General features: G+C 35.9%; 1 protein-coding gene across 3 annotated transcripts; it reads left to right on the top strand.

The window, feature by feature from the left end:
* The first annotated feature begins 20,235 nt into the window (after positions 1 to 20,235).
* Positions 20,236 to 25,398, top strand: LOC107077795 (zinc-binding protein A33-like). Of its 3 annotated transcripts, none has more exons than XM_015350710.2 (7): positions 20,236 to 20,367; positions 21,328 to 21,496; positions 21,792 to 21,845; positions 22,136 to 22,246; positions 23,002 to 23,024; positions 23,404 to 23,528; positions 24,537 to 25,398. In XM_015350710.2, exons 2-7 carry the CDS (start codon positions 21,353 to 21,355, stop codon positions 25,061 to 25,063), a joined length of 984 nt encoding a protein of 327 aa, XP_015206196.2. In that variant the 5' UTR covers positions 20,236 to 20,367; positions 21,328 to 21,352; the 3' UTR covers positions 25,064 to 25,398. The 3 variants fall into 3 exon arrangements, with proteins under 3 accessions (XP_015206196.2, XP_015206193.2, XP_015206194.2); XM_015350707.2 differs by having other exon boundaries at positions 22,136 to 22,369; XM_015350708.2 differs by lacking the exon at positions 20,236 to 20,367 and adding an exon at positions 20,952 to 21,029 and having other exon boundaries at positions 22,136 to 22,369.
* Positions 25,399 to 27,719: the final 2,321 nt, after the last annotated feature.

Below are 27,719 nucleotides of genomic sequence, written 5' to 3'. Positions count from 1 at the left end.
AAACTCGCAGATGGTAAATGATTGGGTTAACAGCTTTTCCTTGATAGAAGGGGTCTGGAGAAGTGGACAAATTCCAGTTTTGCTGATGGAGCAGTGGAGTTTTTGAATGTTTGGGTGTCTATCTAGGAGATGGCAATATGATGCGGAAAATGTGTGGGAGTGATAGAAAAAATTAAGGGTGTTCTACAGAGATAGAAAAAGTTGTTTCCTCACATGTCATGTTGAGGTAGGACTTTATTAAGAAACTACCAATGCTTGTGGCATCATTTTGTTTGTTTTGTTTCTTCGAAGCCCCCAGATTTTTTGTTCCAGCAAGCACTGTGTACCTTTTTGGATTTCTTTTGAGATTGTCTTCAGTGGATTACACAAAGTGCGCGTCCATTGGTTGAAAGAAAGCAAGGTCATATAGATTTATGAAGCAGGGGTCAAATTGAAGGATGCAGAGCCAAAGCCTAAGCTTTTTTTTTATTTATTTGGTGGGATAAATGGTCAGAGAAGGGAATACCTTTGCAAAATGAAAGCATGTTTCCTGCCCTGTTGATGTTGCCTACATTCCCCCTACAGTATATCTTGCAATGTTATCCTTAGACTGTAGAGAGTCTGAGAGAGCTCCCTTCAGTTTCTGAGAATGGGTAACAACCCTTTAAAAGGTAAAATAACGGAGGAGAAATAAAATAGAAATGGAAATTACTGGGTAATTCAGTACTTATACCTAAAATCTAGAAGTATCAGAAACAAATTACAAAACAATAGATAGCAGGTGCAACATTAACAGGCAATTATGATGTTTTTATTGCAAAAATGTGGCTAACTGAAGATGATAGAGATGATTGTAACATTAGTGGATATACATTGTGCTGTAGAGACAGATAGAAGGGAGGGTGTAGCACTATACTGTATATCAAAAAGAGTATGATGCAGGAACTAAAGCTAGAGTTATTAAGAGTCTCTGAATATATACTGAATGCTGTATATTCATGTGTAATCTTATGTTAGGGTGTTAGGATTGTAAAATAGACTACAAAATTCAGATGATGATTATCATTTAACATTGTATAATCAGATTAAAAATGTATGTTCAAAAGACAAAGTATTCATGGGAGAGTTTAACTTTCCCCACATAGACTATGAAAAAAACTGCAGTATAGGAATGTCATCAAAAGAAACAAGAATGGTACACATGATAAATGTGAGTTTGTCACTAAGCACAATCAAGAGAAAATCCAAATAATCAAAGATGAAGTTAGACAAAGAGAGGTCAGACAAGTACTGGGGATTGTGATCATAATATGGCATGCTTTAAAGTACATTTTGAAATCGGAAGCTACAAACTGATATCCCAAGTAGCCCAACAAATCTCTTTTGTTGTCAGGCAAAAATGAGGAAAAATAAACCACTTTCATAAAATGATTAAAAACAACAGAATGTAGTTAAAATGAGTAGAATAAATTGCAAGTGCAGTTAAAAAGGTTATTAGGCCAAGATTAGGAATGTAAATGAGTATTGCATTAGAGACTAAAATCAATAATAAAAATGTATTACAACAGTGAAAGAACCATTAAGAATAAGGTAAAATGTATTTAAAATGAAAATTGCATAATTGATTTAATTTATATCAAACTACTCATGTTTGAAATTGTCTTGTTGAAAACACATTGATTTCAATGAGAAAGAGGTAAGCTTTATGAGGTTAATGTTTACTTTTTTGTGTGCTTTTGTTTTAGAGCACAGTATGCTCCTAACAGGATCTTTCCTGGGTCAGTAATTTTCTAGTTGCTAGGAAATCATCTCTAGCTTCTGTCTGAAGGATTTTGTAAAGAAAAAATAAACAAGCATTTTAAAACACATACAGTAAAGCCATCTGCAGGATTTGGTTTGAAATGTGTTTTACTTTAGACAGTGTCTTAAAAGGCAGTAAGCTGTAACATGAGAACCTCCTGTAGAGATTTTTTAAAGTGCCTCTAGCATTTCATACAAACACTGTAACATTTAAGTAATTACTGGACTCTGTGATCCACCTTTCATATAAGGTTTGAAGAAAAGTTCCCATATTTGTGTTTGTTTGAAATTGAGCTCTTACAATGACTTTCCTAAAAAATCATTATTACTTGTATGCCTGGTTTAAGTATATAACTAATCTTTGATATATTATTTTTTGACCAACTCATCATTTAGTGTGCTCTGATACACAGTGATTGTTATGCTGAATCCTTACCCTTTTTGATAGTCTGCCAATGTGATGGGAAATTACATGACATCTGTTTACAAACAAAATACGCTACAATTAAGAAGTATCAGATAGCAAAACAGTTTTTTTTTCAAACTATATAACAGAATTTTGTGGTTGGCTTCAATATAAGTGTAACATATTATCTAAAAAAAAATCAGAGAAAGAAAAACACCCATAATACTGTTACAGCTTTGGGTGAGTGAGAAGTGTCTCTTAGATAAAGTTTGTGACACTGGGAAGTGTACACACTTCAAACTTCAAAGGAGAGAGAATGTTTGCTGAGGTCTGGGGGGGTCCCATGAGCAGAAACAGTGGTAAGGTTTACCTTAGTATGCCTAGGCAAGTTGTGGATTAACGATTGGCAAGGAGCAGCACAGAAAGAGACAAAATAAGATCACATTAAGAGCACATTGAGAGGAGAGGAAGAAGGGAGAAACAAGGAGAGCAGGAAGAAGAGAGAGGAGTCAAGAGGAGTAGGGACCTGAAGCTTGCTCCTACTTCCTGACAATCCAAATCAAACCTGAGTGGAGCAATGTATTTGAACCTTGTGACAGAGAGTGCGCTTTTCTGTGTTTTTGGGAACTTGAGTTTTCTGGGTAAAAGATACCTTAATTACAAAACGTCTTTCCTGATTAGGGTGAATTTGATGGATAGGGATATAGGCTCCCATTTATTTTGTAGCATCCAGGATGCAGAGAGAGATTTACTGCAGGTTTCTTTGTATTTAGTTTGAAGGCAGCTCATCTCTTGTGTGGCCTCTGTAGGCAAATTAAGAGTTTAGTGCTTAGTAGGAGCCTGGGGTTTTCTAGGTGACCAGAGTGTTCAGCCTCTGAAATGCATTGTCTGTAAAAAATAATGTGTTGTTTGTTTTGTGTCTTGCATAGTTTATTGTAGTAAATATTTGTTTTAACCAGGTGAGTCTGGATTATTACTCCTCTCAACAAAGCTGTGACAGAGAATAAAGAATTCACGTCCCTCTAGCTACAGAATACCAGCCATTTAGGTATAAGGTTAGAAATCATGTACAAGTTGGGGGTTATGAATAATTATTTCATTTATTGACTAAACTACTCGGTCAAATCCTGATTTTCACCAGTTTTTTAGCCCCCATTTGTCACAATACTTTGGTAGAATTGCATTACTAGCAACATTATAAAAAAAGTTTTTTCCTTTTAACTACAATCCGATGCGAACTTTGCATGTCCAGCTTTTCTTGACTCCAGTATAAAGTCCAATGTAGTAAATTTGAAAACCTAATGGTTTTAATAATATAATTATCTTAGTATGCTTGTATTCACCTAAAGCTGTGGATGATGTCAACACACAAGAACAAAATGTTCCAATTATGTGGAAAGTGGAATTAAGCTACCTATTGTGAAATCTATGAATGTATATTATGTGAGTAAATAACAGAGAACATTGTTTATGCTGTTCATACTTATTTAAATGAGTGAAAGCGAATGGGGAGGTGTATGTAACTAGCTTTCTTACAAATGTGATTAACCTATGTGGCAAGCCATGTCTGAATGTCTACTAATAAAATCTTGCTCAGCTGTTTTAAAATGAATAGATTATGGAAGATGCCCATTCCACTGCATGGCACACGTGTGTATATCAGCACTGCAGGCTGCAATCTAGCCAGGAGGGTACCACATGCAGGTGTCATTAGTGTTCATGGAAGCCGAGTCACGTCAATCTGTGTGCCAGAACAGGTGCAATAGATTAAACTTCCAAGTCCCAGCACGCGAAGAAACAGATTGTTTTTGTACATTTTTATTTTGTTTTAACAGCCTTAAGGCAGAAGAGTGAAATATAGATGAAATCTGACACTCGGAACGGAGTGTGCTCACTTTCTTTCACAGAGCAAAGAGGCAAAAAAATAATGAGGGCAGGGGACAAAAACAAACTAAATCTGTCCTTCAGGTATCAAGGTAGTGGGCTTTCTAATCCACTAATGTGTACAGACAAACCTGGAGATGTCAGCTAAAGGAGTAGAGTGTGTTTAGGAAGTTTCCTTAATTAGTATACAGTGTATGACAGGAAAGTAATAATTTTGATTCAGAATGTTAATTGTACTATACAAGAAATACCTATTTTTTTAAATGGGCCTAGTCTTCTCTCGTGATAACTTTAAGATTTAAGACTCTTTTACTGGGCCAGATTTGCTGAATTGCTCAATCTTTTTTTTCAACATTTCATCTGAAGTCATTTTTAATACCATTTTTAATAAAATAGCATCTTAGTTTTCTTAAATACTCTATCCAGCAGAAATTAAGGCATCAAACAAATAGAGAGAATGGCATACATTTATCTGGTCACCAGTCCAGACTACAAATCACCAAAAGCTCCTCATAAACTCTGAGAATCCACAAACTGCAATACTCTACAATCATCCTGCACACTCCAGATGGTGCCACACATGCCGGAATAAGTCTTGATCAGAAACCACAACTAATTCCTTGACTCTACCCAATGCTACAATCCAACATAATGGTCTAACCCCATGCTATGACCCCAGGGAATGGTGTTGCAACCCATTTGGTGTCCTAACACAAAGTTTAAAACCCTTCTGTAAAATCAATAGATTTACTTAACTGTGAACTGAAAACTTTGAATGAGCCTATTAACCAGCTACAGTTCCATCATAAGACATCAAAGAAACAATGCAAATCATCAGAGGAGTGATCAAAAGCTATGAATAGTTTTCCATAGATATCATTTTCATTTTACAAAGACATCTCTCTTATGTTTGTGATTAACTTAGAAAAGAGACTGAATTTGAACTTGATTTAGCATAACTACGTCCCCCAAGAGTTTTTTACCCTTTGTTCTTTATAATATGCACAACAGATGTTTACTTTCGCAGCTCTACCAAAAAGATGTGCTGTAATAAAACGTGAGTGTTAACACAAACATATTTAACTTGAGAGTGATAACACCCTTCAATAGTTTGTGACCTAAATTATTAATCATAATTAAGAAGTAAAACAACTCATTATCATTGTGGCTTTACAGTATATACAGCATTTACAGTGCCAAGAAAAAGCTTGTGAACCACAACTTGGTTGGTATTTGCATATATTTTATACCTAACTAACCTAACCCTAACCTTCAACTTTAAAGTTGAAGATTAAAACTTGATTAAACAGATAACATAATAACAGATAACAGACATAATATATATGTATAATAATATATACACCTGAAGAAGGCTTCACAGCCGAAACATAGTGTTTTCTCTCTTTTCTTTTTAGCATGGAATAAACCTATTACTTGTTCCTTGACATAATATATATATGTAGATTAAATATGTTCTCCAACAGTAGATATTCTCATACAAGTACAGTATGTAAACCTTAAATTCAGTAACTAGTGACACCTCCTTGAGCAGAAATTACTTAATCTAGACATTTGATCTTATTTGTCAGTCTCTCATATCAACATTTAAGAATTGTGGCCCATTCGTTCATATACAGTAGGACTGCTTCAAGTCAATTACATTAGAGGGTTTCCTTGTATGAACAGCTCACTTCAGGTCTTGCCATGTCATGGGATTGCAAAGCGGTTTATGTCCAGACTTTAACTTGACCAGGCCAAAATATAAAATTTCTTCTTCAGCCATTCTGTTGTAAATCTGCATGCATGTTTAGGATCATTCCTCCATCCTCCATCACACTCCTCCATCACAGAGTCCCTGGACCCCCTGCAGTTCGCCTACCAGAACAACAGATCAGTGGATGATGCTGTCTCCCTGGCTCTGCATACAGCCTTGGAACACCTGGACACTAAGAACTCGTATATGAGAATGCTGTTTGTGGACTACAGTTCAGCATTCAATTCCATCATACCCTGTCAACTGGTGACAAAGCTCAGGGGATTAGGTCTGTGCAACTCTGTTTGCAACTGGCTGCTGGACTTTCTTATCGAGAGACCACAGGTGGTGCGGATAGGCAATAAAACATCAACACCACTCACCCTGAGCACTGGAACCCCACAAGGCTGCTGTCTGAGTCCAAGGTTGTACTCCCTATTTACTCACGACTGCACAGCAAGACACAGCAATAACCGTTTGCCGATGACACCACTATAATAGGACTGATCAGTGATGATGACGAGTCCACTTACAGGGATGAAGTTGTACAGCTGCTTAGGTGGTTTCATAGCAATAACCTGGACTTGAACATAAAGAAAACGAAAGAGCTAATAGTGGACTTTCGGAGACACAGGCCACACACTCACAGCCCACTCAGTATTGATGGAACGGAAGTGGAAACAGTCACCAGCTTTAGGTTTTTGGGAATTCACATCTCTAAAGATCTAACCTGGACTGTGAACACTGACTCTACCATGAAGAAGGCTCAGCAGCGCCTTTATTTCTTGAGGTGCCTCAAGCGATGGGGGATGCCAATACATGTGTTGGTGAACTTCTACCGCTGCACTATCGAGAGCGTCCTCACCAACGGGATCACCGTGTGGTATGGCAACACCTCTTCGCGAGAAAGAAAGGCACTGCAGAGAATGGTCAATATGGCCCAGAAGATCATCGGCTGCGGTCTCACCGAGATTAAACAGCTCTATGAGGACCGCTGCCGTGGTAGAATTCTGGCCATCACAGAGGACAGTCACCACCCAGGGCATGAGCTCTTCACGCCACTGCCCTCAGGCAAGAGATATAAGAGCATACGGACACTTACCACTAGATTCTTCAATAGCTTCTATCCACAAGCAGTGAGACTGGCGAACACATTTAGCCATCCCCCTCGGACCACACCCACACCATCACCATCTACCTCATTGTAATTTATTTATTGTACGTCTCCAGTCATTGTTTACACGTCTGTATTGTTTACATTCAAACTGCCTGCATGTTTACTTGCACACTGTCTATTGTTTGTTTGTACATTGTCTTGATGCACTGTTTGCACTTTGTTTTGTTTTTTTACACTTGTTTTACAATCGAGAGAATTTCTGTAAGTAAGAATTCCATTGTACCAGTACCGGTTACATATGGCAATAAAGTTCAAGTTCAAGTTCAAGTTCATTGTCGCGCTGCATGATCCACTTTCAGCTTGGCTTCATGGGCTTCATGAACATGGTACTCCCGCCACCATACTTGACGGTCAGGATGTGGTTCTTCAGCTGGAAGACAGAATTTGATTTTTGCCAAATAAAATGTTTCTCATTGTGGCCAAAAAGTTTAACTTCTGACCTGTCTGTAAATATTTTCCCAATAGTGGATTGACCAGGTGCTCTTTGGCACAGTTGAAACGTGCAGCATTCTTTTTAGAGAGCAATAATTTCGTCCTGCCTACCCTCCCACAAAACCATTCATATTCAGCCTTTTCCTGGTGGTTGAGGCATGAACATTGACATTAGCCTCAGTAAGAAAGGTTTGCAGATCTTCAAGTGTTATTTTTTGTAAATTGTGTGATTTTCCAGGTTGCTCTTTGGGAGGTTTTGTCTGGATAACCAATCCTGGATAGAATGTGGTGGATTGACAATGGATGAAAGCATCCCAAAATATTTAGAAATGCTTATATAACCCACTCCAAACTGGTGAACACTAACTATAGTTTTCTTTTCCTCAGATTTTTTCCACTCTCCTTGTCACGTAGGTCCGACAGGACGAACCGTGGAATGGCAGGAGAGCGATAAAGACCCTATGCGTAGCCGTGAGACGGGGGTTAGCCCGAGCTCAGCTGTTCAGGAGAAGCCGTATAGAAACCTATGCCCTCAGGCCAAGGACAGGAGTGACCTGGTGCTAGGCGGGTCTCAGGGCAACTGAACAAACAATGCTGAGCGAGTAGCAGAGCAGAAGCAGGAAATAAATAGGCTACACAACAAGACACACCAGAAAGACATGAATAATCACAGGGAACTAGGAACAGAAGGAACGTAGAGCGCTCTCTAGGTGTAATGAGCGTGACACTCCTGTTTGGTGAAGAACAAACTCACAAAGTGTCTGATAATAATATAGACCACGGCTGCTCAAATTCAGCCCTTGTTTAGTTGTTAACCAATGTTTCAACCTTTTTATTCTAATTATTCCCTTAAATAAATGTGTTAAGTGAACTAGGGATTCACCAACTATTTCACATACAGTACATTGATTCTTAATTATTCTTTTTTTATTTGATACCCCATTGCAACTCAAAATATTGAAAGGATAAGTGTATGTTTTTTGTTATTAAAAAAAAGACTATGACGTAACATGAAATCTTAATGTCTGTTAGCATAGATAAGATTTTGAATACCAAAAAAAGGTAAAATGTTTTTATTATTGATCTACATTAGTTGCTAAAACTCTAAATGGCTTCAATATATAAATCTGAGATATGAATACTGTATCAGCTGACTTCAAGGAACCTCATTTTTTATTTAAAAATGTTTACACATTGTCTTTTCTTAATGGAAATATTACTGCTGGGCTCAACACCCCAAAACACTAAGATCCAAAAATATATGCCTATCAAACTCACATAGTGTAAAGCAAATAGGGCCGAATTGTATACGAATTTACATACTGTATTTACAACTTTAGACTGTCTTTTCTACTTGCCTGTGTATACTGTATGTTGTCTGCATGTTTCTTTTGTGTTGTTTCTGCATGGTTGTCATTTTACTGCTTTGTTCCATAAAGGATTTCTTGAATGCGCAGGGGACACAGGCAGGTGATGCAAATATACAGGTCTTCTTTCCTGTTATTCAGTGTTGGATATCCTGTTAAACGTGTTCTAAATGTTTATTTTTCTTGACATGCCATTCATCCTTCTCTGCCATGCTTAAAAGCCATACGCCATTAAAAATATGTAAAAATTCAAAAAGCTGGTTGCTAAAATGTGTCCAGAGGAAAAACCTTAGTACCATAAAAAATTATTAAGTGTTGGCAAAGGAGAACAATGCAGTCAGATACTGTATATGTGTTATTCATACAATATCCTGGGAAGTTTAGGACTGGATTAAATTAAAAAACCTCTTGGCAACCACACATTTTAAAACCAATACCTGATGCCAAATTTCCTAGTAGCAGGCTTCTTCCAAACTCAAAAAGTAAAGTGTTTATCATTTACCACTGGTAGACCGAAAATGTATTTTACTCTGGCTGTTTGTCTGATTGCTTTTTTTTCTTTTTTTAATCTCAAGATTTTGGTTATCACACAACATGTCATATGACAGGACCACTACAGAAATAATTTAATAAAGTTAAGTTAGTAAATACTGTATGTAAGTAAGGATTTGGAGTGTCTGTGTTATGCTGTTGCCGCATTGACTTAATACAACTATTATTGTAGTGTTGAATTATGGCAGTTACAGGCAGTGATTAATTGGAAAACCTTCACTCTGTGATCTAATAAAAGATGTGCAGGATGAGGCAGAGGGGAGGTGGAATATGATGTTTCCTTCATGCTGAAAGCCACCATGCACTCTGAGGCTGTTATCATTCTGTAGAAGACTGCTGCAAAGGGAGAGCAGGTAATGAAGCATCTGCACAAAGAAAACAGACATTATCTACCAAATAATGATTTATTGGTTCAGTGAATATCACAGTAGGCCATTAATTACACTATATATGAATTATCTTCATATAATGTTAAAACATTAAACCATATTCATAGCCTTATTTCAGTATTGCAGAATACAAACTAGTTTACAAATGAGAAATGGTAATGAGCCATGGTAGCTCAGACAGCAAGGGCATCTAGCTCCTGACCAGAAGGTCCCAGGTTTTAATCTCAGGTAGGGGCAAGCGATGTATCTTCCTCTAATTCCTTCCAGACAGCTCCCAGGTCCACTCAGCCTGCTTTCCAAGTGAGTACTGGGGTTAATCCTTCCTTGGGGGGGGTAATAGGCCAGCCGGAGCATGATGCTGACCACATCACCTCCACTCCCAGTGTCGGATGGTTGAGAAAAACGGTGGCCCTTGCTCCCTATTCCCCCCAGGGGCCTTTATGGCCTGTAAAGGGACCTACCTAATTATGTGTCAAAAAGGACATCATACGAGCAACACCAGACAAACAGTACTGTGCTCTGAATCAGATTTAATTCAGTCATTTAGAAGTACACAAACTTGCATAACCTTAAGCAGGTAAAACTACAAAGCACTACCAACAACATGGGCTTTGCCTTTGAAGAAACAAATCCAGTCTCTAAGTTGTTTGTTATATATCTTTAAGCAATGACCGGGTCACAGAGGAGCTTTAGTTATAAGATAGGCCTCTAGAGAGCTTTTCCATAGAGACCATACGGATCTTGTAGAACAGGGGTAATCAGGATGCAAAAGACTGTAGTAGGGGCCTTCAGGAAACGAGGGGTTAGGGTAGTAGAAAATACAGGTACTCCTATTCACAGTATTTCCATGTTTTCTGTGTAGTGAATGTTTGAATTTGATCGTTTTCTGTGTAGTGTCTTCCTACAAAATTTTAGAATTCTGAACTGAGCCAGGGCTTGCACACATTTGTGCTTTCACCAGTCCAGTTCCTTAAGAAGGGAGAGTGATTTCTATCTGATCTGTAGTATTCCAAAATAGTTACATAACAGCAATAACATGTGGCTCTAGCAATTTGAGCACAGCACTCATCCCATCTGGATCCAGGGATAAGGATCTATCTCACTGCCCCTTCAGCAGAAGAGTAGTTCTGGGGCCTCTCTCACCCTTACAGCCTGCACTGGCACTGGACAGGGAGCAACACACACAGTACATAAGTACTTTTATTAAATTGTTTCTATCTCACTTAATGAAAAGAAAAATGAACCAATTATATTGGTTTGCTGCATTTAAATGCTTTTGATGTGCATTTAAATGTTACTTTTTGAGCAACATGAAAGAAAAAGAACTTCTCACAGGTCCAGTTGCTTTAATGTTTCTACGAACCTCTGAGAGGCCTGCACTAGGAGTAGATTACAGTAGATTAACACTTGAATTTGACTAGATTATTGCAGGATAGCTCTTACTGTACATTATCATGAATCTATTGTTATTGGCCTTAATTATATGGAACTTAAGCTACTTTGAAAATGACTGTGGCAAAATTCAACAGAAACAGAGTAAGCCTTAATTCACACATGCATACTGCATCCCAACAATTAAAATCTTTTAACACAGTAAATTTGTGAGAAAGGGTGCTTTTAGCTACCAGTCTTGGACAGATTTGTTTTTTACTGGCCCCTCTAGAGAATCTGGTATTTATCAGCCTTTATGTAAACAGAACTGATGATATGAATGAACCAGACATCACTGAGCCATGGAGAGAGAGCTGATTGTCTAGACAGAGAATAAGCCCTTTCCTGTCATTGTTTGTTGGCATTGAACAACTGCAAAACAGGAAGCAATTTTCTGAGAGAAACACCCATAAAACTGCAGAACAGGACAGAGGGACAAACAGTTCTCCATCCTACTTGGTCCACATGCAAACTCAAAGAGCTACTGTTACTCTCTTTTTATATTCATGATTTTGTGAGCAATTCATATGATGCCTAAAGTACATTATGAATTGCATTTACATATTTGTGAAATGAAATGGAGATTGCTAAACTGTATATGGACAGGGCATTGTAATAATTATTCCCTAGAGGCTAAATTCTTTTTTGAGTTTTGTGACATAATTATTTAAAGGATAGCGTGGTCTGGGGATTATGTGGATCTGGCGAATATTATGGCAGCTATTCAGTCTTGAAACATTTAAGGAATCAGGACAGCGCTGAAATGTACTTTTCAAAAAAATAAATCAGAAAGTCAAAATTCAATTCTGTTTTGTTACCCACTGTGATCGCTGGGTGGCAGTGTTACACAAGTTTAATGTCAAAGAAAATTATACATGTCAACCACAGAAATCATAAGGTGCATAATCAATGTCTCATTTACTATCCCAAACAGAACTGCTCACAACTGGGGGACAATATTTGATTAAGTATTTAAAATAAAATATGAAATATATAAAAATATATTAGAAGTTACATACAAAGTTGTTTACATTTTAAGGTGGGAGGGTTGATGAAACAGAATGAGTGTAGAATAACTTGAAAGCTTGTTCCTTTTTCTTAGCAGGTTTGAGCAGCTACAGTATACAGTATGCCCATTTTGTGCTAATGTGTATTACATTTCTTGAAACATAAACATTCACAAGATGTCCAGTGGATTGTCACCTATCATGCAGAGAATTTTCTCTGGTATTGTTCAATATTTCTGTACAGTTAAAGTTTCCTTCCCCAGCCTTGTCTATTAGCAACAGTACCAGTTTTACAAACCCCTCTAGAGCATTAAGTATAAAATTATGTGAAATATAATCCTGCAATGTACTGGTATGAGTAGCCTTCATCAATTAAAACTTTGTTTTCTATGCATCTTGTAATGTGAGATATAATTCACTGCACTTAACTGTTCATCATGATGCTATTACTATTTTACCTACAGGTAATTGGTGTTTCACTTTATAAAGGACTTCCTGAAAACTAAAGCTATTCTCACAGCTAAGCTGTGCCTTGTGATACTTGATGAGATTTATCTTTTTGAAGTTGAACCCAACTTCACGTTTTACCCAGTGATCAAAATAAGAAACAGAGGAAAGGTGCTATTGGCAATAGAAGGAGATGAGCAAGAAGAACAGAACTGTTCAACACTAATTGTCAAGTTATTCTCATTCTCTGGGCAATAGATGAGTTTCCAGAAGAAATCTTGAGAATAAGCAAACTATATATGTACAGTAAGTCTTACATTACAATTGTTGCACCTAACACCCTTAAAGGGTGTGTAGCTGCTTGGGAAACTGTATTGAAGAGAGAAAACAAAAAGCAAGAAGTAAAGGTTTCAGAGCAGATACTGTACGCTCTCATTGAAACAACTTTCTGCTTTGCAGGGACCAGTGTTCACCACTTATTACAGCTCCACAATGACATCACTGCCTATACATGTGTTCACCTTAAGTGTTGTGGCACTTTGCAATGGTTTTCCTGAAAACAAATGATATTGCAGATTGTTAGTATAATACTGTGTTGGAAATCTTATTTTTACAGCAAAGTTATATGTGGAATTTGCCTGATTTTTCCATGATTCTTTCCAATATTGTACATTCAGTACATTAACAAAAATATTTTAATACTTCCAATAGTATGAATATTTTGCTATCTTAAATATTGATAGTATGTTGCTCTGGTTAGCATTTGCTGTCACTACTTTGACTATTTTTATCATGGTACAAGCTATGCAGTGTTGAATGACAGAGCTCATCTCTTGTGGCCTTGCAATGGTTGGTAAGATGTGTCTTAGTGTTAGTTTCATTTTGTCAGCCATGGCGAATCTCAACTTTTTGACACTGTTGAATCAATGTTGTTGCACCAGCATCATCTCCAGTCGGGAATGTTTATTCTAGATCACAATTTCAAATCCTGAATCTACATACAGTATGTATATAGTATCTGCTTAAACAACTCCCATACTCACCTCCTTACGTAAAACGTGAATAATTGGCACATTGATTTGTGAGGTATTGATTTATTTTCTTTTCAACAGATTTGGAGCTAGCTATTAACATTAAAACCCTACCCTCTTAAATGTGCTATAATGAGCACTGGAAGTAAGAGAGACTTTTGACGCAAAGACGTCCATTGCTACCGAAACACAACTTGTTATTGTTATTAAAAGAGCTTGGTTAGGGTTAGAAAAGCCGTAAAGCTTTGACTTTAATCAGCTGTATTGTTGTCTTCCTCACTATAAAAATTAATAAAATAGTGTGATAATAAAGTTAACCATATCTGAACATGTTAAATGTAGCTGAATGTACAGTAGGGTTTTGTTACCCACTTATGTTACATACAGTACTTGGCCAAAAAACTACTGCTTCAAAAGTTGTAGGTAAGAGTACAGTACTACTATATTTTAATTCCAATTTATAATACATGTGTATCATTAACAGCAGCCACCGTTTCACTGCAAGTGTAACCCTAATCCTTATTTAAGTTTTAACCTACTGTACAGTACCAAAGAAGCTGATATTAGTACTGTACTGAAATTCCAATTAGCCAAAATTTCTTGAGGTATAGATTACAAATCTCTTAAAATGCATATTTCTTAGAGATGAATCATCCATGAAATGCCAACATCTTGGACTACTGTGTCAACCAGTGTTAAATGAGCACAGAATCTAGGGTTGCTAAAAAAGCTTGGTTAGGGTTAGAAAGCTTTGACTTTAATCAGCTGTGTTTTTGTCATCATCATGGCTTAAATAAGATTATTAAGTGTGATTATTAAGTTAACCATATCTGAACATTCTAAATGTACAGTAGCTGCATGTAGGGTTTTGCCAAATGGTAAAGCTTATGTTATACAGTACATTTCACCAAGTCTATTTAACAATGGGTTTCTTGTAAAATAGCATTGCTTATAACATTTGTCAGGTAATATACACATTACTCTAAGGGCTTCAGACAGGTTAATTAAAAACATTTCACACCCCAGATGAAATGCATCTACACTAGTCTTGAGACCACACCTAGTGTCAACTGTCAACATGTAAGATCTGTAGGAACATTAAAGCATGTAGGAACACATTCACATTTTTACAAAGAACATAAATACTTTACACACAGCTTTTTTAATTTAATTTAATAATTGTTAATAAGGATTACCAGTTACGACTCAGACTTTGCTTTTTACAAAAAAATGCACATTTCACAATGCATGTAAATAATTACTACTAATTATTTTTACAGTAATAATTAATTTACTGTACTTGCTTGTACAGTACATTTTGACAGTGTAAGTCACAAAATACACAGCATTTGTTAAAACATACTCTTACAGTGTTAACAAAGTACAGTATATAAAGTTAACATTACTATAAATACATTTCTTCTCACTTTTAAATGAGATAAAAACCATAATTATGGAATTTATTAATTAAGAATGGCTGATCATACAATAAACTATATATCTTTGCAGATTTATATATCTAATTATAGGTTTGTGTCTGAATCCCATCACAATAACTCGCTCAAGTCACTTGAAAAGAGTGAACTTGAAAATTTAAAATACACAAAGGTCATGTATTTGTTAAAACATTTTTTTTCATTATGTATGTAAGCTTTAACAATAGCTTCCAGACTTTTTTCTGTATATTTATCTTCATTCAAAGGTATCCAGACTTTGTTTAAGAAATATGATTTAATTGGTTCAGGTATGTTCTTGTAAATGTTATATCCATTTTTGAGGTGTTTTGTAAAAGACATCTCTTTATTGCGCATTTTGTGCACTTCACTCAAAATAATGGATATATATTTTTTCCAGTCTAATTGGATACAATTACTTGGGATAAGATTACTTTCATTATCACTCCTGCTTAGATTATTCTTATATTGGACTATTTTTTGTGCCTTACGTTTTTGTTTAATTTTGTCCTCATCCTCCTTAACCACAGAAAATTTGTGCTCTGCTGATGGATTATTAAAATGGTCTTTCTGGCGTTTGAAATTCACATGACCGCATAATCCCCAGTACTGGCTGAAGCCAATATAACTAATTATCCCACAATCCAAGAACCATTTTTTACAATTTTCTTTCAGAATATTAATGCATGATTCACCTTTCTTCTTTTTAATACAAGGACTGTTCAGTGTATACAGAAATAATTGCCATTTTCTGGTACGTTTCATTCTCTGGTTTTCCAAAAACACATTGACACCTGAACAAATTCTCTCTTCAGTATGCACACTATCTTTAGAATATTTACAAAAATTAATATATTTCTCTTTCCCATCAGAGTCCAATATAAGTACCCAGGAATGCTGAACACTTTCATCAAATTCTTTATGTTCCTCCCACACTTGTGTATGATATTTGTTTAATAGTTCTCGTATATTCAGTTTATGCTTTCTTATATAATCTGGGTTATATATTTTTATATGAAGTGCATTATCCATTATCCTAGTACTGCTGTCTGATAAACAGACATTATTTAAATGCTTCTTGATATCTGTTGTCTTTATGAAGTTCCTTTTTTCATCATGCTCAGTTCTGAAACATAAACAAAGACAAAAGTTAATGAAGTTAAGTTAAAGTTAATGACAAAAGTTAATGAATAAATGCACAGATAAATGCATCTCGGCACTTACACACATACACACACAGCTTTTCCAGCTTTCTAGTTTTGTTCACTGCAATTCTTTAGCATGTACTGTATGCATACTTACATACATAAGGTGTTGAGTTTCTTTCTTTTGCTGCACTTTTTCAAGTGATTATCCTTTGGATTGATATCACCGGTGATACCAGCTGTTGTGTTAGGGGACTGCTTGAACAGCTTTCTTCTTCTGTGTCTTCTTTTGTGCCTGCCAGAAACCAGCATTAACATGGATGTGAAAAAGTACTATACATGGACACACATTTATGTATCATTTGTAATGCAACACTTTCAGTGCATGTACAGTACCTACACAGTGAAGATAGGGCTTATGGCACCTTTCAAAGGAGCACAACATTATTCAAATGTAATGTACAATAAAATACAGTAAATACATTGTAAAAAATCAGGTCCAAAGATAAGAAGAAAATAATATATCATTCCTCAGTTGAGATTTTGGTGTGCATGTGTTGATGTTTCTTTTTAATCGACATTTCCATATCTTCAGAAATAAATTCTGTAATCAGAAGAAATTCCTAACAATAATGAACATCATAAGATCAAATGTAGAGCAGTCAGAATTTGCATCATCTTTAATATTGTCATCCCTTTACTTTTTAAAAATTGACTTTTGGTAGAGTAAAGAAGCTTGTTTTAACTGACCTTTCTTTGCATTTTCTGTGGTTTCTGTTTTTCCCTATCATTACACCAGTTATGAAATAACTTCTTATCTTCTTAATTAGTTCAGTTGTCAGAACCTCACCTCTGTAATTATATAGTAAAGGACATTCGTCACAAAGAACTGGTTAACCCTACCTGTATTTATGTTAACTTTCACAGTGTCTACTTTTGATTACTTGTATAACCCGTCTTCTAAGCTTTCATTTCATACAATATGAAACTACCTGAGAATTTTATGCTCTGCATCTTTCATTAAATTTCAGATTTCATAAAACAGCATATGGAAACATACTGTAAAAGACACTTAAGTTTGTTTAACTTTAATTCAAATGGCACCATAAACATAACAGTTTCCTAGTCCAATAGAAAGTAACATCACCAGCATATTTTATAGCAAATTTGCCATTAATATTATAGAGTTCAACAATACAGTAATACAGTAAAGACATTGTAAAAAAGCATGTCAAAAGATAATCTAAAAATAATATATCATTCCTCAGTTGAGATTTTGGTGTGTATGTGTTGATGTTTTTAAAATCAATATTTCCATATCTTCAGAAATAAATTCAGAGTAATCAAAAGAAATATATTTGTACAATTAACAAAATCCTAACAATAATGAACATTATAAGATCAAATGTAGAGCAGTCAGAATTTGCATAATCTTTAGTATTATCATCCCTTTGCTTTTTAAAAATAGACTTTCAGTTTAGTAATGAAGCATGTTTTAACTTAACTTTCACACCAGTTATGAAATTACTTCTTATCTTCTTAAAAAATATGTTTTATCTTCTTAATTAGTTCAGTTGTTAGAACCTCACCTCTGTATTTATATACAGTAGTGTAGGACATTCGTCACAACTGGTTACACTTACCTATGGTTAACTTTCACAGTGTCTTCTTTCAATTACTTGTATAACCCACCTTCGAAGATTTCATTTCATACAATATGAAACTACCTGATAATTTAATCCTCTGCATCTTTCATTAAATTTCAGATTTCATAAAACAGCATATTGAAACATACTGTAAAAGACACAAGAAAGTAACATCACTAGCATATTTTATTGTCAATTTGCCATTAATAATAATGATTTCAATAGTATAATAATTTTAAAAGAACTGCATCTTTTTAATTCATTCAACACTAACCAGAGGTCTTTGAAAAGAACAATTGTTAGAAATGAGTTCCCCCCAGTTAGAAAAGATTAAGAGCATGAAAAAGATTACAAACAAGAGGAGACTATCCATCCCATCTAAAAGTAATCCAAGTTGTTAAACAGGCCTGGGGTATCATGCCTCCAATGTGTTAATTATGCTGTAGGAATCAATCCTTGTCAAAAATGCTGTTTACAGGTAAGTGTTGTACTGTATTTTTCATTTTGGAGTTTAAAGCAAATGATGAAGGCCTTAGAGTTATTTCATAATTGGTAATAAAAGAAGAGGACAAATAATCATCTGTTTACTATACTATTTTTGTACCTCTTAATATAGCAGCTGAACACTCAGTGAAAGGGGAAGGAAATCAAAGCACAGAAAGAGTAAAGCATTAGACTATGTTAGTGCATAAAGTGTAGCTAAAATACTAAAACACTAGAAATGAAATACAATACCTGTTGTTCAAATTGCATAAAAGGAGTTGTTTTCCTGAACTCATTTGTTCTCCATTTCTCACTCTTGTGTGTGTACAGAATGTGCAGTGTAAAGTCAGGTATTTATTTCTAATCATCACATTATGCTGATGGCTTTCAGAAATCACTGGTTTTAGCTAGAATTCTAGTTAGCTTGATCATAAAAGCTGTCAGTAGATTTTATTTCTTTTTTTCTAAAATAAGAATCATAATTCATTGCATTTATATTGTACTTTTTATCCCAAAGGAGTACTTTTCATATACAGTACAAAGGAATCACTTAAGTCACCGCTAAAGAGTAGCCCAGGGCTGGCTGATGTGTAGCAGCCATTACTGTATGTACGAGATTGTCTATCCTGGACCCGGAGGGCCTGTATGTTTGTAGTGTAGGTTTTCATTCCAGCTGTTATCAAACTCATTCAGTTGATTACTGGCTTAATGGGCCCAATTTACCAGCTTCTTCCAACTCTTCAGGAGCTGGTGGTTTGAAGGAGAAAACCTTTTAGACCTCAGACCTCAAACCTCTAGACCTCAAACACTGGTTCACTAGGATCAGGTTTTCCTACCCTTGACAAAGAAGATCAGGTAGATACGAAATTGCTTTACTGGTTAAATAAGATGAGACCTTTTAAGTACTTTTAAGTAGGACACACCGTGTAACTCCAGAAAATAATTCACCCACTGCACAATTATTAGTGTTATACTGTATGTTGTAAGAAGTGGATTTGTAGACAACTGAGTGTCAAAGTTGAAATATCTCTAGTCTTAATTGATGACAGCACACACAAAGAGCGTTCAATTCAAATGGAGTGAAATACAAAAACACTTTCAGTATTGTTTGGAAAAATCAGAATGAAAGTAGATGCTACAGTATATGCCCTGAAGATATTATGAAACATTTGATATCATTTAGTAGAATAAATAATGCACAATAGGCAGTAGTGAATTAAAAAACAAAACTTTTATTGATTTATCAAAGGCACTGTTTTGGGCAGATCAGTAATAATTTTAACATATTTTGCCAAAGTACATGCATTCATCTAGCTTTGTTTTGTAGTCTAAAAATTAAAAAGTAAGTTCCTGTGCCTGTATCGTCTTTCCCTTCTACTGGAGCATAGTAAATCAATCAGCAAAAGAACACCAGGACACAGAATTTACATTTCCGTGATTAGATTAATTATTTATATTCATGTATCATATATTTTTTATTTTGGTTAAAAATAAAAATGACAGGCAAATGACAATTTTAACCAGTATCTTAATCTCCCTACTGGTGAATATACATATTTTATATTTCAAAAGTCCTACAGTATGTCATTATTTAAATGTCATTATTACATTTAAAATGTATATGAAATCATCTTAATTATATTATAAATACACATATGGATATACATGTATTACCATGCAGTACTTTAAAATGGATTTACATGCAATATAGTATCATAGAGTCAGGAAATTCCAGATAAACTGGTCTATCAGCTTCAAGAAGATGTTTTGCCATGTTCTTTTTTCCTCCATTGCTTGTGAAATCTACCTAAGTTGAGCAATCCTACATAATACTACATAAAGGAGGGGTTGTTGTGAATGAGCAAGCACCTTTATAGAAAATGAAACTAATTACAGTGCGTCTTGCACTCTTATGATCCTCATAAATGAAACTAATTTCTGTGTGAAGAAAGAAAAGCCTGAAGAATTTAAAAACTACTCAAAGGTAGAGTAATCATTCCTTTAAAATTTGTCTTTCAGTCAATTCTTTTAAATCAACAACGAAACAAATTCTATTGTTCCAAAGAAGAAGGCAACAGTTGTCTTAAATACAAGCATCATAATTTCTCATTCTAAATGTGAGACTTATTTTTTATTTGTATTTATTTTTAATTACCTTTTCTTTAAGTAATGCAGCAGTGTTTCTACCTTCTACCATGATCTTATCAGATCTCAAAAGTAAGGTGTGAGCGTAGTGAATATTGGAATGTGGAACTGAGAAAAACAAAGTTACTGCTGCTGTATACAGTTGGTGCTGTCTGTGAACCTCTAGTAGGCACTCCTGGCTCTGGATCAGTCCTTCCAAACCAACAGTGCAGCATAGTGATAAGGCAAAGATGCCACAGAACTCTTTCTAAGAGTAGTTCATAAGAGACTCTCTACATTTTCACCTTAATTCAATTGGTGAAATAAATCAGGGTAAGGTTAGGATTAGTCAGCAGGGGCTCTCATGGCTCTCGTTACACAATGAGACTCCTGTGACTTGCTGGACACCTGCATAGCTGCTGTGACATCAGCGAGAGACATGCCACTCATTGTCTCTTTACCAGGTGCAGGGAGCCTTTTCCAGAAACCGATGTCTTAATAGAATTGGCAATTCCAATTTAGGTCGGTATAAGAATAAATATATTAATCTTGTCATTTGCTCATCTTTACATATTAAGAAAAGTTTTAACAAGAATACTTATTCAAAATGGTCCAATATTAATGTATCAAAGGCAGAGTCAAAGTAAAGAAATGCCGAGAATAGGGCACTTGTATGTACAAATAATGTCTGGAAACTTTTTTGGGTACTGTAGACACACTCTTGAGTATGTTAGTTTTTATGGCCATCTGTTTTGATGGAAAAATGTACTTTTTACAAATATAGTTGACTCTTATAATCCTTTCCCTGTGCTTTTACTAGAGGATTGTAGCAGGTGTTGAACATAATGGACAAGTGCAGCCACCAACAGGAAAAGCTTTGTGTGTTTTGTGAAAATGATAAAGAAGCCCTTTGCTCACAGTGTGTGGGATCTGAGAGTCACAGAGGACATACCGTGATCTCGGCAGAAAAGGCAGTGCAAGTCTTCCGCGTAAGTCAAGAGGGAGGTTTTCATTTCTTTTTCTTGATCACCTGCTTCACGTTACAGTAAATACACTACAGATTACCATTAACATGGATAACAGCTATTTCTGCACTAGATTTTATATAGAATTAATAGCAAACTAACTGGAGAGTTAGCATAACTGCCAGCAGTTATGGTCTGGCTCTATCTGAAGAACATTGTAGGATTATGAGTTTTACTTTGAATAGAAAACATACAGTAATGATTTCCCAATACATTTCAGTATTTAACAAGAAAGAAATCTGCTTTCTTTTGAATTTAGGCTGAGATGCAGGCCAAGAAGAACCACTTGGAAACATTACGGGAGGATGCAAAGGTATTAACATGATGTTAGAAAGAATACAGCTCCTCTTTTTTTAATGGAAGATCTGTAGGAAGAAAATCCCTCAGCCAACTTCCATTTCAATCACAAGAAACCATCACAAGACTTTAAGTGGATGAACACATGTCCATCATAGTCTTACCCACCAGACAATCTGGGTTGAATGAAGTAATCTGGATTGGTACTGTACCTACCAGATTTGGTGTTTATTTTAACTTGCATATTGAAATTAATAAATCTGAATCGTATTAATCAATTCTCTGTTCTCTGTTGCTACAAAATAGAACCAAGCTTCAAGCAGAGAGGAGAAGCTCACACAGCTCTTTGAGAGACTACAACAATTCCTCCTGCGGACCTCTATCCAGTTAGAGACAGAGCTGGAGGATGAGAGGAAGGTGAAGGCTCAGTTTATACAAAACAATATTGAGGTTGTCAATTCCATTACCTGTGATGTTTCTGCCCAGATCCAAAGTTTGGAGGAAATGAAGAAAGAAAATAAAAATTGCCTGGACTTAAGGGTAAATGTTTTATGACAATAATCTCTCAGCTTTAAACACAGTGCTACATAGAGTATAGATGATGGACAAGCTTTATTAATGGTAATTGTGCAGTTACAGCTTTATTATAATAAGGTATGGTTTATCCTTTCATGTGGAGCAGTGGCTCCTTGCATGGTCTTGGTGGGTTACAAAGTCTTCTGGAGCTCATTAAAACTGAGCAACATTAACGTAATTGGCTAAATTTATTGAGATCAGCATTTTCGTTTGCCTCTGATCTAAGACACCTATAAAACAGGCAGAACTGGGGCTCCCAGAACAAGGGTAATGACTGCTGTATAAAAATATAGGAATTCTGCCCCAGGTTGCAAAATTAAGTTACTATGTCCATGAACACAACCATTTGAACAGGAGCAAGGTACTGTACCACTGAGATTATAAAGCTTCTAGTTGCTATTATGAAGACCATGTTTAAAGACCATCAACCAATCAAAAAATGATATAATTCATTTGATACTAGATTGTTTTTGTTGTTTTAATTACTTTATTTCCTTAATCACTTTATTGAAGTAGTGAATTGTGAACATGAGATCTGTTGTAGCATATACAGTATAATACAATTGTCATTTTTTCTTTCTTGTTTTAATTTGTAGACTTTCAATGGAAAATTGGAAAGGTTAGTCTTTTTCTTTTATTCCTGACCCTTTTTTAGTTTTGAAACTGTTTCATGCTTTTGTCAGAAGATGGTAGTGTTGCACTGTTTTTAATCTATGTAGCCATGAACAGACCTGCCCACCACTGCATTTAGTCAATATTATTGAACTTACGTTATTTCTTCTTAGATTTTTTTTATTTTTCTGTGCTTCAGTGTGTTGTACTACTGGTATTATTTGTTTTTTATTGTTCACATAGCCTACAAAGCACAGAAAAGCATATTCATCCCAATGCTGTCAGGTTTATCCTAAATTATCAGAGGTAGTGATAAATAGTTTAATTTGTTTTTAATTATTATAGCTTTAAAAAATGTTTAACCAGTCTTTTTTTATTCATTTCAGAAACAAGAAATTTGACTTTCCAAAACAAGAGAAAAGTCAGATGATAAATTCAGAGTTTTACTTGGGGAAGGTTGCTTACAGGCTCTGGAAACAGGCACAAGCTGCCAAGTTTACAGTTCATTCAGGTAAAATAGAAGTGTTTCATAAATATGAGGGAACTATTTTTGTCTTATACTGTATGTACTGTACGTCAATTCCTCATAACCACTGGCTTTGGAATTCAGGATTAATTTGAAGTATATTTGTACAAATGTTTTTAATTAATAAAAAAAATTAGAACTAATTTCATAGTTAGCTCTCTCTTAATAAAAGGTTTATGGAAAAGGTGGATTTAAAGTTTATTATTTTAAAATTAGATAGAAAAGGATTAGCAGTCACCATGACCCTGAATTGGATAAGTGGTTATAGAAGGTGATGATGAGGTGACATAAATATTTAAGTTTTATCTCTATATATTTGGAATGACGGAATGTGGAATGGAAAAATGAAATTTTAAAAACTGTCAGATTATCGTAATTAATGATTAACCAAATTGTGCTCATTGATTTTGAAATGTTTAATGTGGTGGTTGAACATACTGTACACAAATGGAAGATTGCAACAGAAATTAAATGTATACTCGCCAAGTATGAAGAACAGCAGTTTTGTTGTAAGATGACTTTTTGACTTTTTGGGATGGTTTTGTGATCATTCTTTAAATATGGGTGATATGTTGCAATAATCAATTGATTAGTTACATTGACAACAAGATTTTAGGAAGAGCTGGCCCCCTTCATTTGTGTTGTCTTGCTGTGCCATATCTTACAATGGTCTCAGTATAGTATCTCTTTTACATTATGGGGTATCGAATACTCAGTGCTAGGTGTGTAAATACAAACCACTCAGCATGGAAGCACTTTTTCTTCCAGTACTGAATAAATGCCAGGGTTGCGTGTTTAGGTCAAGTCATTCATTCTCGGAGCAGCTCTGGAGCTCAGCTGCCAAAAACTAGCCGGCTTTGCTCTGGCTCCATCTGCCTGAAGCACAGTTAAAAGTACATTAAAAGTACAAGTCAATCGTCTTACAAAGTTAATTTCCAAGTGTCATGTGAAAATGCAGACCTGAACCATGGCTCCATCCTCTGTTTCCCACAGTGACTGTTGCCCTGGATCCAGACACTGCTCACCCCGAGCTGACTCTCTTCGAGGAGCTCACGTGCGTCAGGTACCGCGGAAGAAGGCTCCGCATCCCAGACTTCCCATCCCGATTCGACCAGTGTCCCTGTGTCCTGGGGACTCCAGGTTTCAAGGATGGACGGCAGTACTGGGAAGTGAGAGTGTGGAGCAAAAAGGAATGGGATTTGGGAATGGCGACAGAGTCGGCAAACCGGAAGGGAGAAGTCCGACTGGATCCAGCCCACGGTTACTATACCATCATCTTGAGGGACGGCGGGAGGTATGCTGCCTGCGATTCCCCTCAGGTTCCCCTCAGGCCCCCTCGACAGCCCACAAAGATAGGCATCTTTCTGGATTATGACAGAGGCCGGCTGTGTTTCCTGGATGCTAATAACATGTATCCCCTCTACACCTTTGAGCACAGGTTCACCGAAACACTCTTCCCATTTTTCAGTCCTGGCATGGTTATTGATGGTCAAAATGTGGAGCCATTGAAAGTCTGCTGACTTAAGCAAGAAATAGCAAACTACAAACATTGAATCCTCGAGTTTTTTATTCATTTGTATTTAAGGTTTATTAATATGATCAATGATAAGGATAAGCAATTTTTGCACAGTATTTGAATGTATTATGATTATTTGATCATTTTTTGATTTTCTTTTATTTTTGTATTTCTTTGGCTTCAGTGACAATGTGTTCAAGAAAGACTATGATATACAGTGGAATGTGGTATGCTTTTTAAACATTTGGTAAGGCTGTACTCTAAGCGTAGGAATAGAACATAAAACATCATCATATCAAAGTTACTTTAAAAAAAATAATTAAAATGTTATAATGCAAACCTTCTGTGAAACTAATACTTTTACTAATACTAATACTTTTTGACCCTGAATGAACATTATAAAAAACATATTCTTATGCAGGGTAACATCTACATGGTGAAGGACATCTGTAAATGTACCACAATTTAGATACTGTAGCTAGTACCCACAGTAATTTGGATGTGATTTTACAAAATACATACAGAGAGTCCATCTTATAAGTCGCCTTGATATTCATTAATTCACAGGTATGTCATCATTCAATTAAGGAAACTAACTTCATTATAAATTGCACAGATCCTCTTTTACGTCGTTTTTCAAAGCATCAAAAACCAGTTACATGTTGGGCAGAAAGTCTTGTAGTGTGCCGTGAGGATGACGTTTTATACTACTACATTTGTACAATCTTTGGCCCATTACTGGGAAATCAAATGATGGTGCAAAGAAAAGTGCAATTTTCAAGATGCAGCTTGTTAGTTTCTCTCTGTGAAAACAGACTTCCACCATCAAGCACATCAGATCCATTTAGAAGGTAAGAATAATAATATACTTGTTTTACTAATTCTGTTTAGTGTTTTTTTAAGTACATAAGTGAAGTATGTGCTCGGACCAAAATTGAAACTAACTGCATAAGGATAGGTTGAGCAGAGGCAATGTGGCTGGAAGGTTGCCAGTTCAAATCCCACAGCCAGCAGAGGAATCCTACTCCACTGGGCCCCTGAGCAAAGGCCCTTAACCCCACCAGCTCCAGGGGCGCTGTACAATGGCTGACCCTGCGCTCTGACTCCAAGCTTCTCTACTTGTCTGTGTGTCTCATGGAGAGCGAGCTGGGGTATGCAAAAAGACAAATTCCTAATGCACGAATTGTATATGGCTAATAAAGTGATATAAGGGATATTCATTTCCCTTTGTATGTCGTTTCCATATAAGTTGCATTATTTATTAACCAACTTATAATGGGAGCCCATAGCTGAAGTCTATGAAGTCTATCATAACTAAAGTACAACTACTGTATACATGATTACTGCATGACACGGAAGTGGAGTTATTTGACCAGCAGGGAGAGGGCTTTCCCATAGAGCATAATATTGAAGCATCTTGCCAGTGATTTGTATTTTCACATTGGTGTCAGGGGTGATGTCTTTTGCATGACGTTACACTAAGGCCCTGGCTGTACTGATGTACTGTAGCACTAACACCAAGTCAGGAGTACACATGAATTTAATTAAACGACATAAGCCCAATACCAGGTGGCTCAGTGGTGCTGGTGCTGGGTTCAGTTTCTACGGTGCTGGGGTGCTGGGGTGCGTGGCGTTTCTGTTTTTCCCGTGTTTGCATGGGTTTCCTCCCACACTCCAAAGACATACTGTCCCAAACTCCAAAGACATACTGGTAGGTTAATTGACTTCTGGGAAAATTGGCCCTGGTGTGAGTGTGTGTGTATGTTTGTGTCTGTGTCTGGACCTGTCCAGAGTGTTTCCAGCCTTCCGCCCATTGTGGATAGATGGATAGATGGGTGGATAGACGAACTACACCTATAGCTTAGTATAGTATTCAACGCACATGATACATGATAAAATAAAATTCATTTGTATAGATAATATCAGAAACAAACTGTTAGATGTTATATGAGTACAGTAATACAAAAGCCACCTATAATTCACAACATGACCAAAACCACTGGATTAAATAAACCTGCATATACATTTAAACCTTTTTCCTTTTCTTTTTCCTCCATATTTCAAACATTTAAGTTCAGAACTGTGCTCATAATCCCCCATATACTTGCTCTCATGATGTGTGGGGACAAAATAGCAATAATACTTAAAATTTAATCCAATATAGAATTATGCTCTGCATCATTACTGAATCAAATTACACATTGGAGCACATAACACAGAACACTAATGCACATGCACAATTTTGCAATTAACCTTACCACACCAAATAATAAATTAAACCAATGACAGGGAACGTATTTCTAAAGCTACAACCAGCAGTCATTCATACTGTGTTTAAATGTATACTATTCACCTCAGCTCAAATCTCTTTTCTTGGCCCTGACCAATGAAATCTCACAAAGTCCCTGGCACCAGCTAGGAAAGATACTGTATACTTTGAAGGATTTCTCAGAATTAGGAATAAGTATATCTCAAAGGATTAGAGCCAACAACTCAATGTAAATGTTTAATTTCATTGTTCTTTCAATGAGTTTTTATTATTATTCTTAGCAACAGTACTTAGCATTGTTATAGTATTCAAATATAGCCATGGGTTTTATGCAAATAGCATTTCTTTAAATAATTTAATATACTTTTCATTCAAACTTAAATGGTTAATC

Source organism: Lepisosteus oculatus, chromosome 8 (genome assembly GCF_040954835.1).
Source record: "Lepisosteus oculatus isolate fLepOcu1 chromosome 8, fLepOcu1.hap2, whole genome shotgun sequence".
Classification (NCBI taxonomy): domain Eukaryota; kingdom Metazoa; phylum Chordata; class Actinopteri; order Semionotiformes; family Lepisosteidae; genus Lepisosteus; species Lepisosteus oculatus.
The sequence above is the reverse complement of the archived record's forward strand: the minus strand, read 5'-3'. Positions and strand labels throughout refer to the sequence as shown.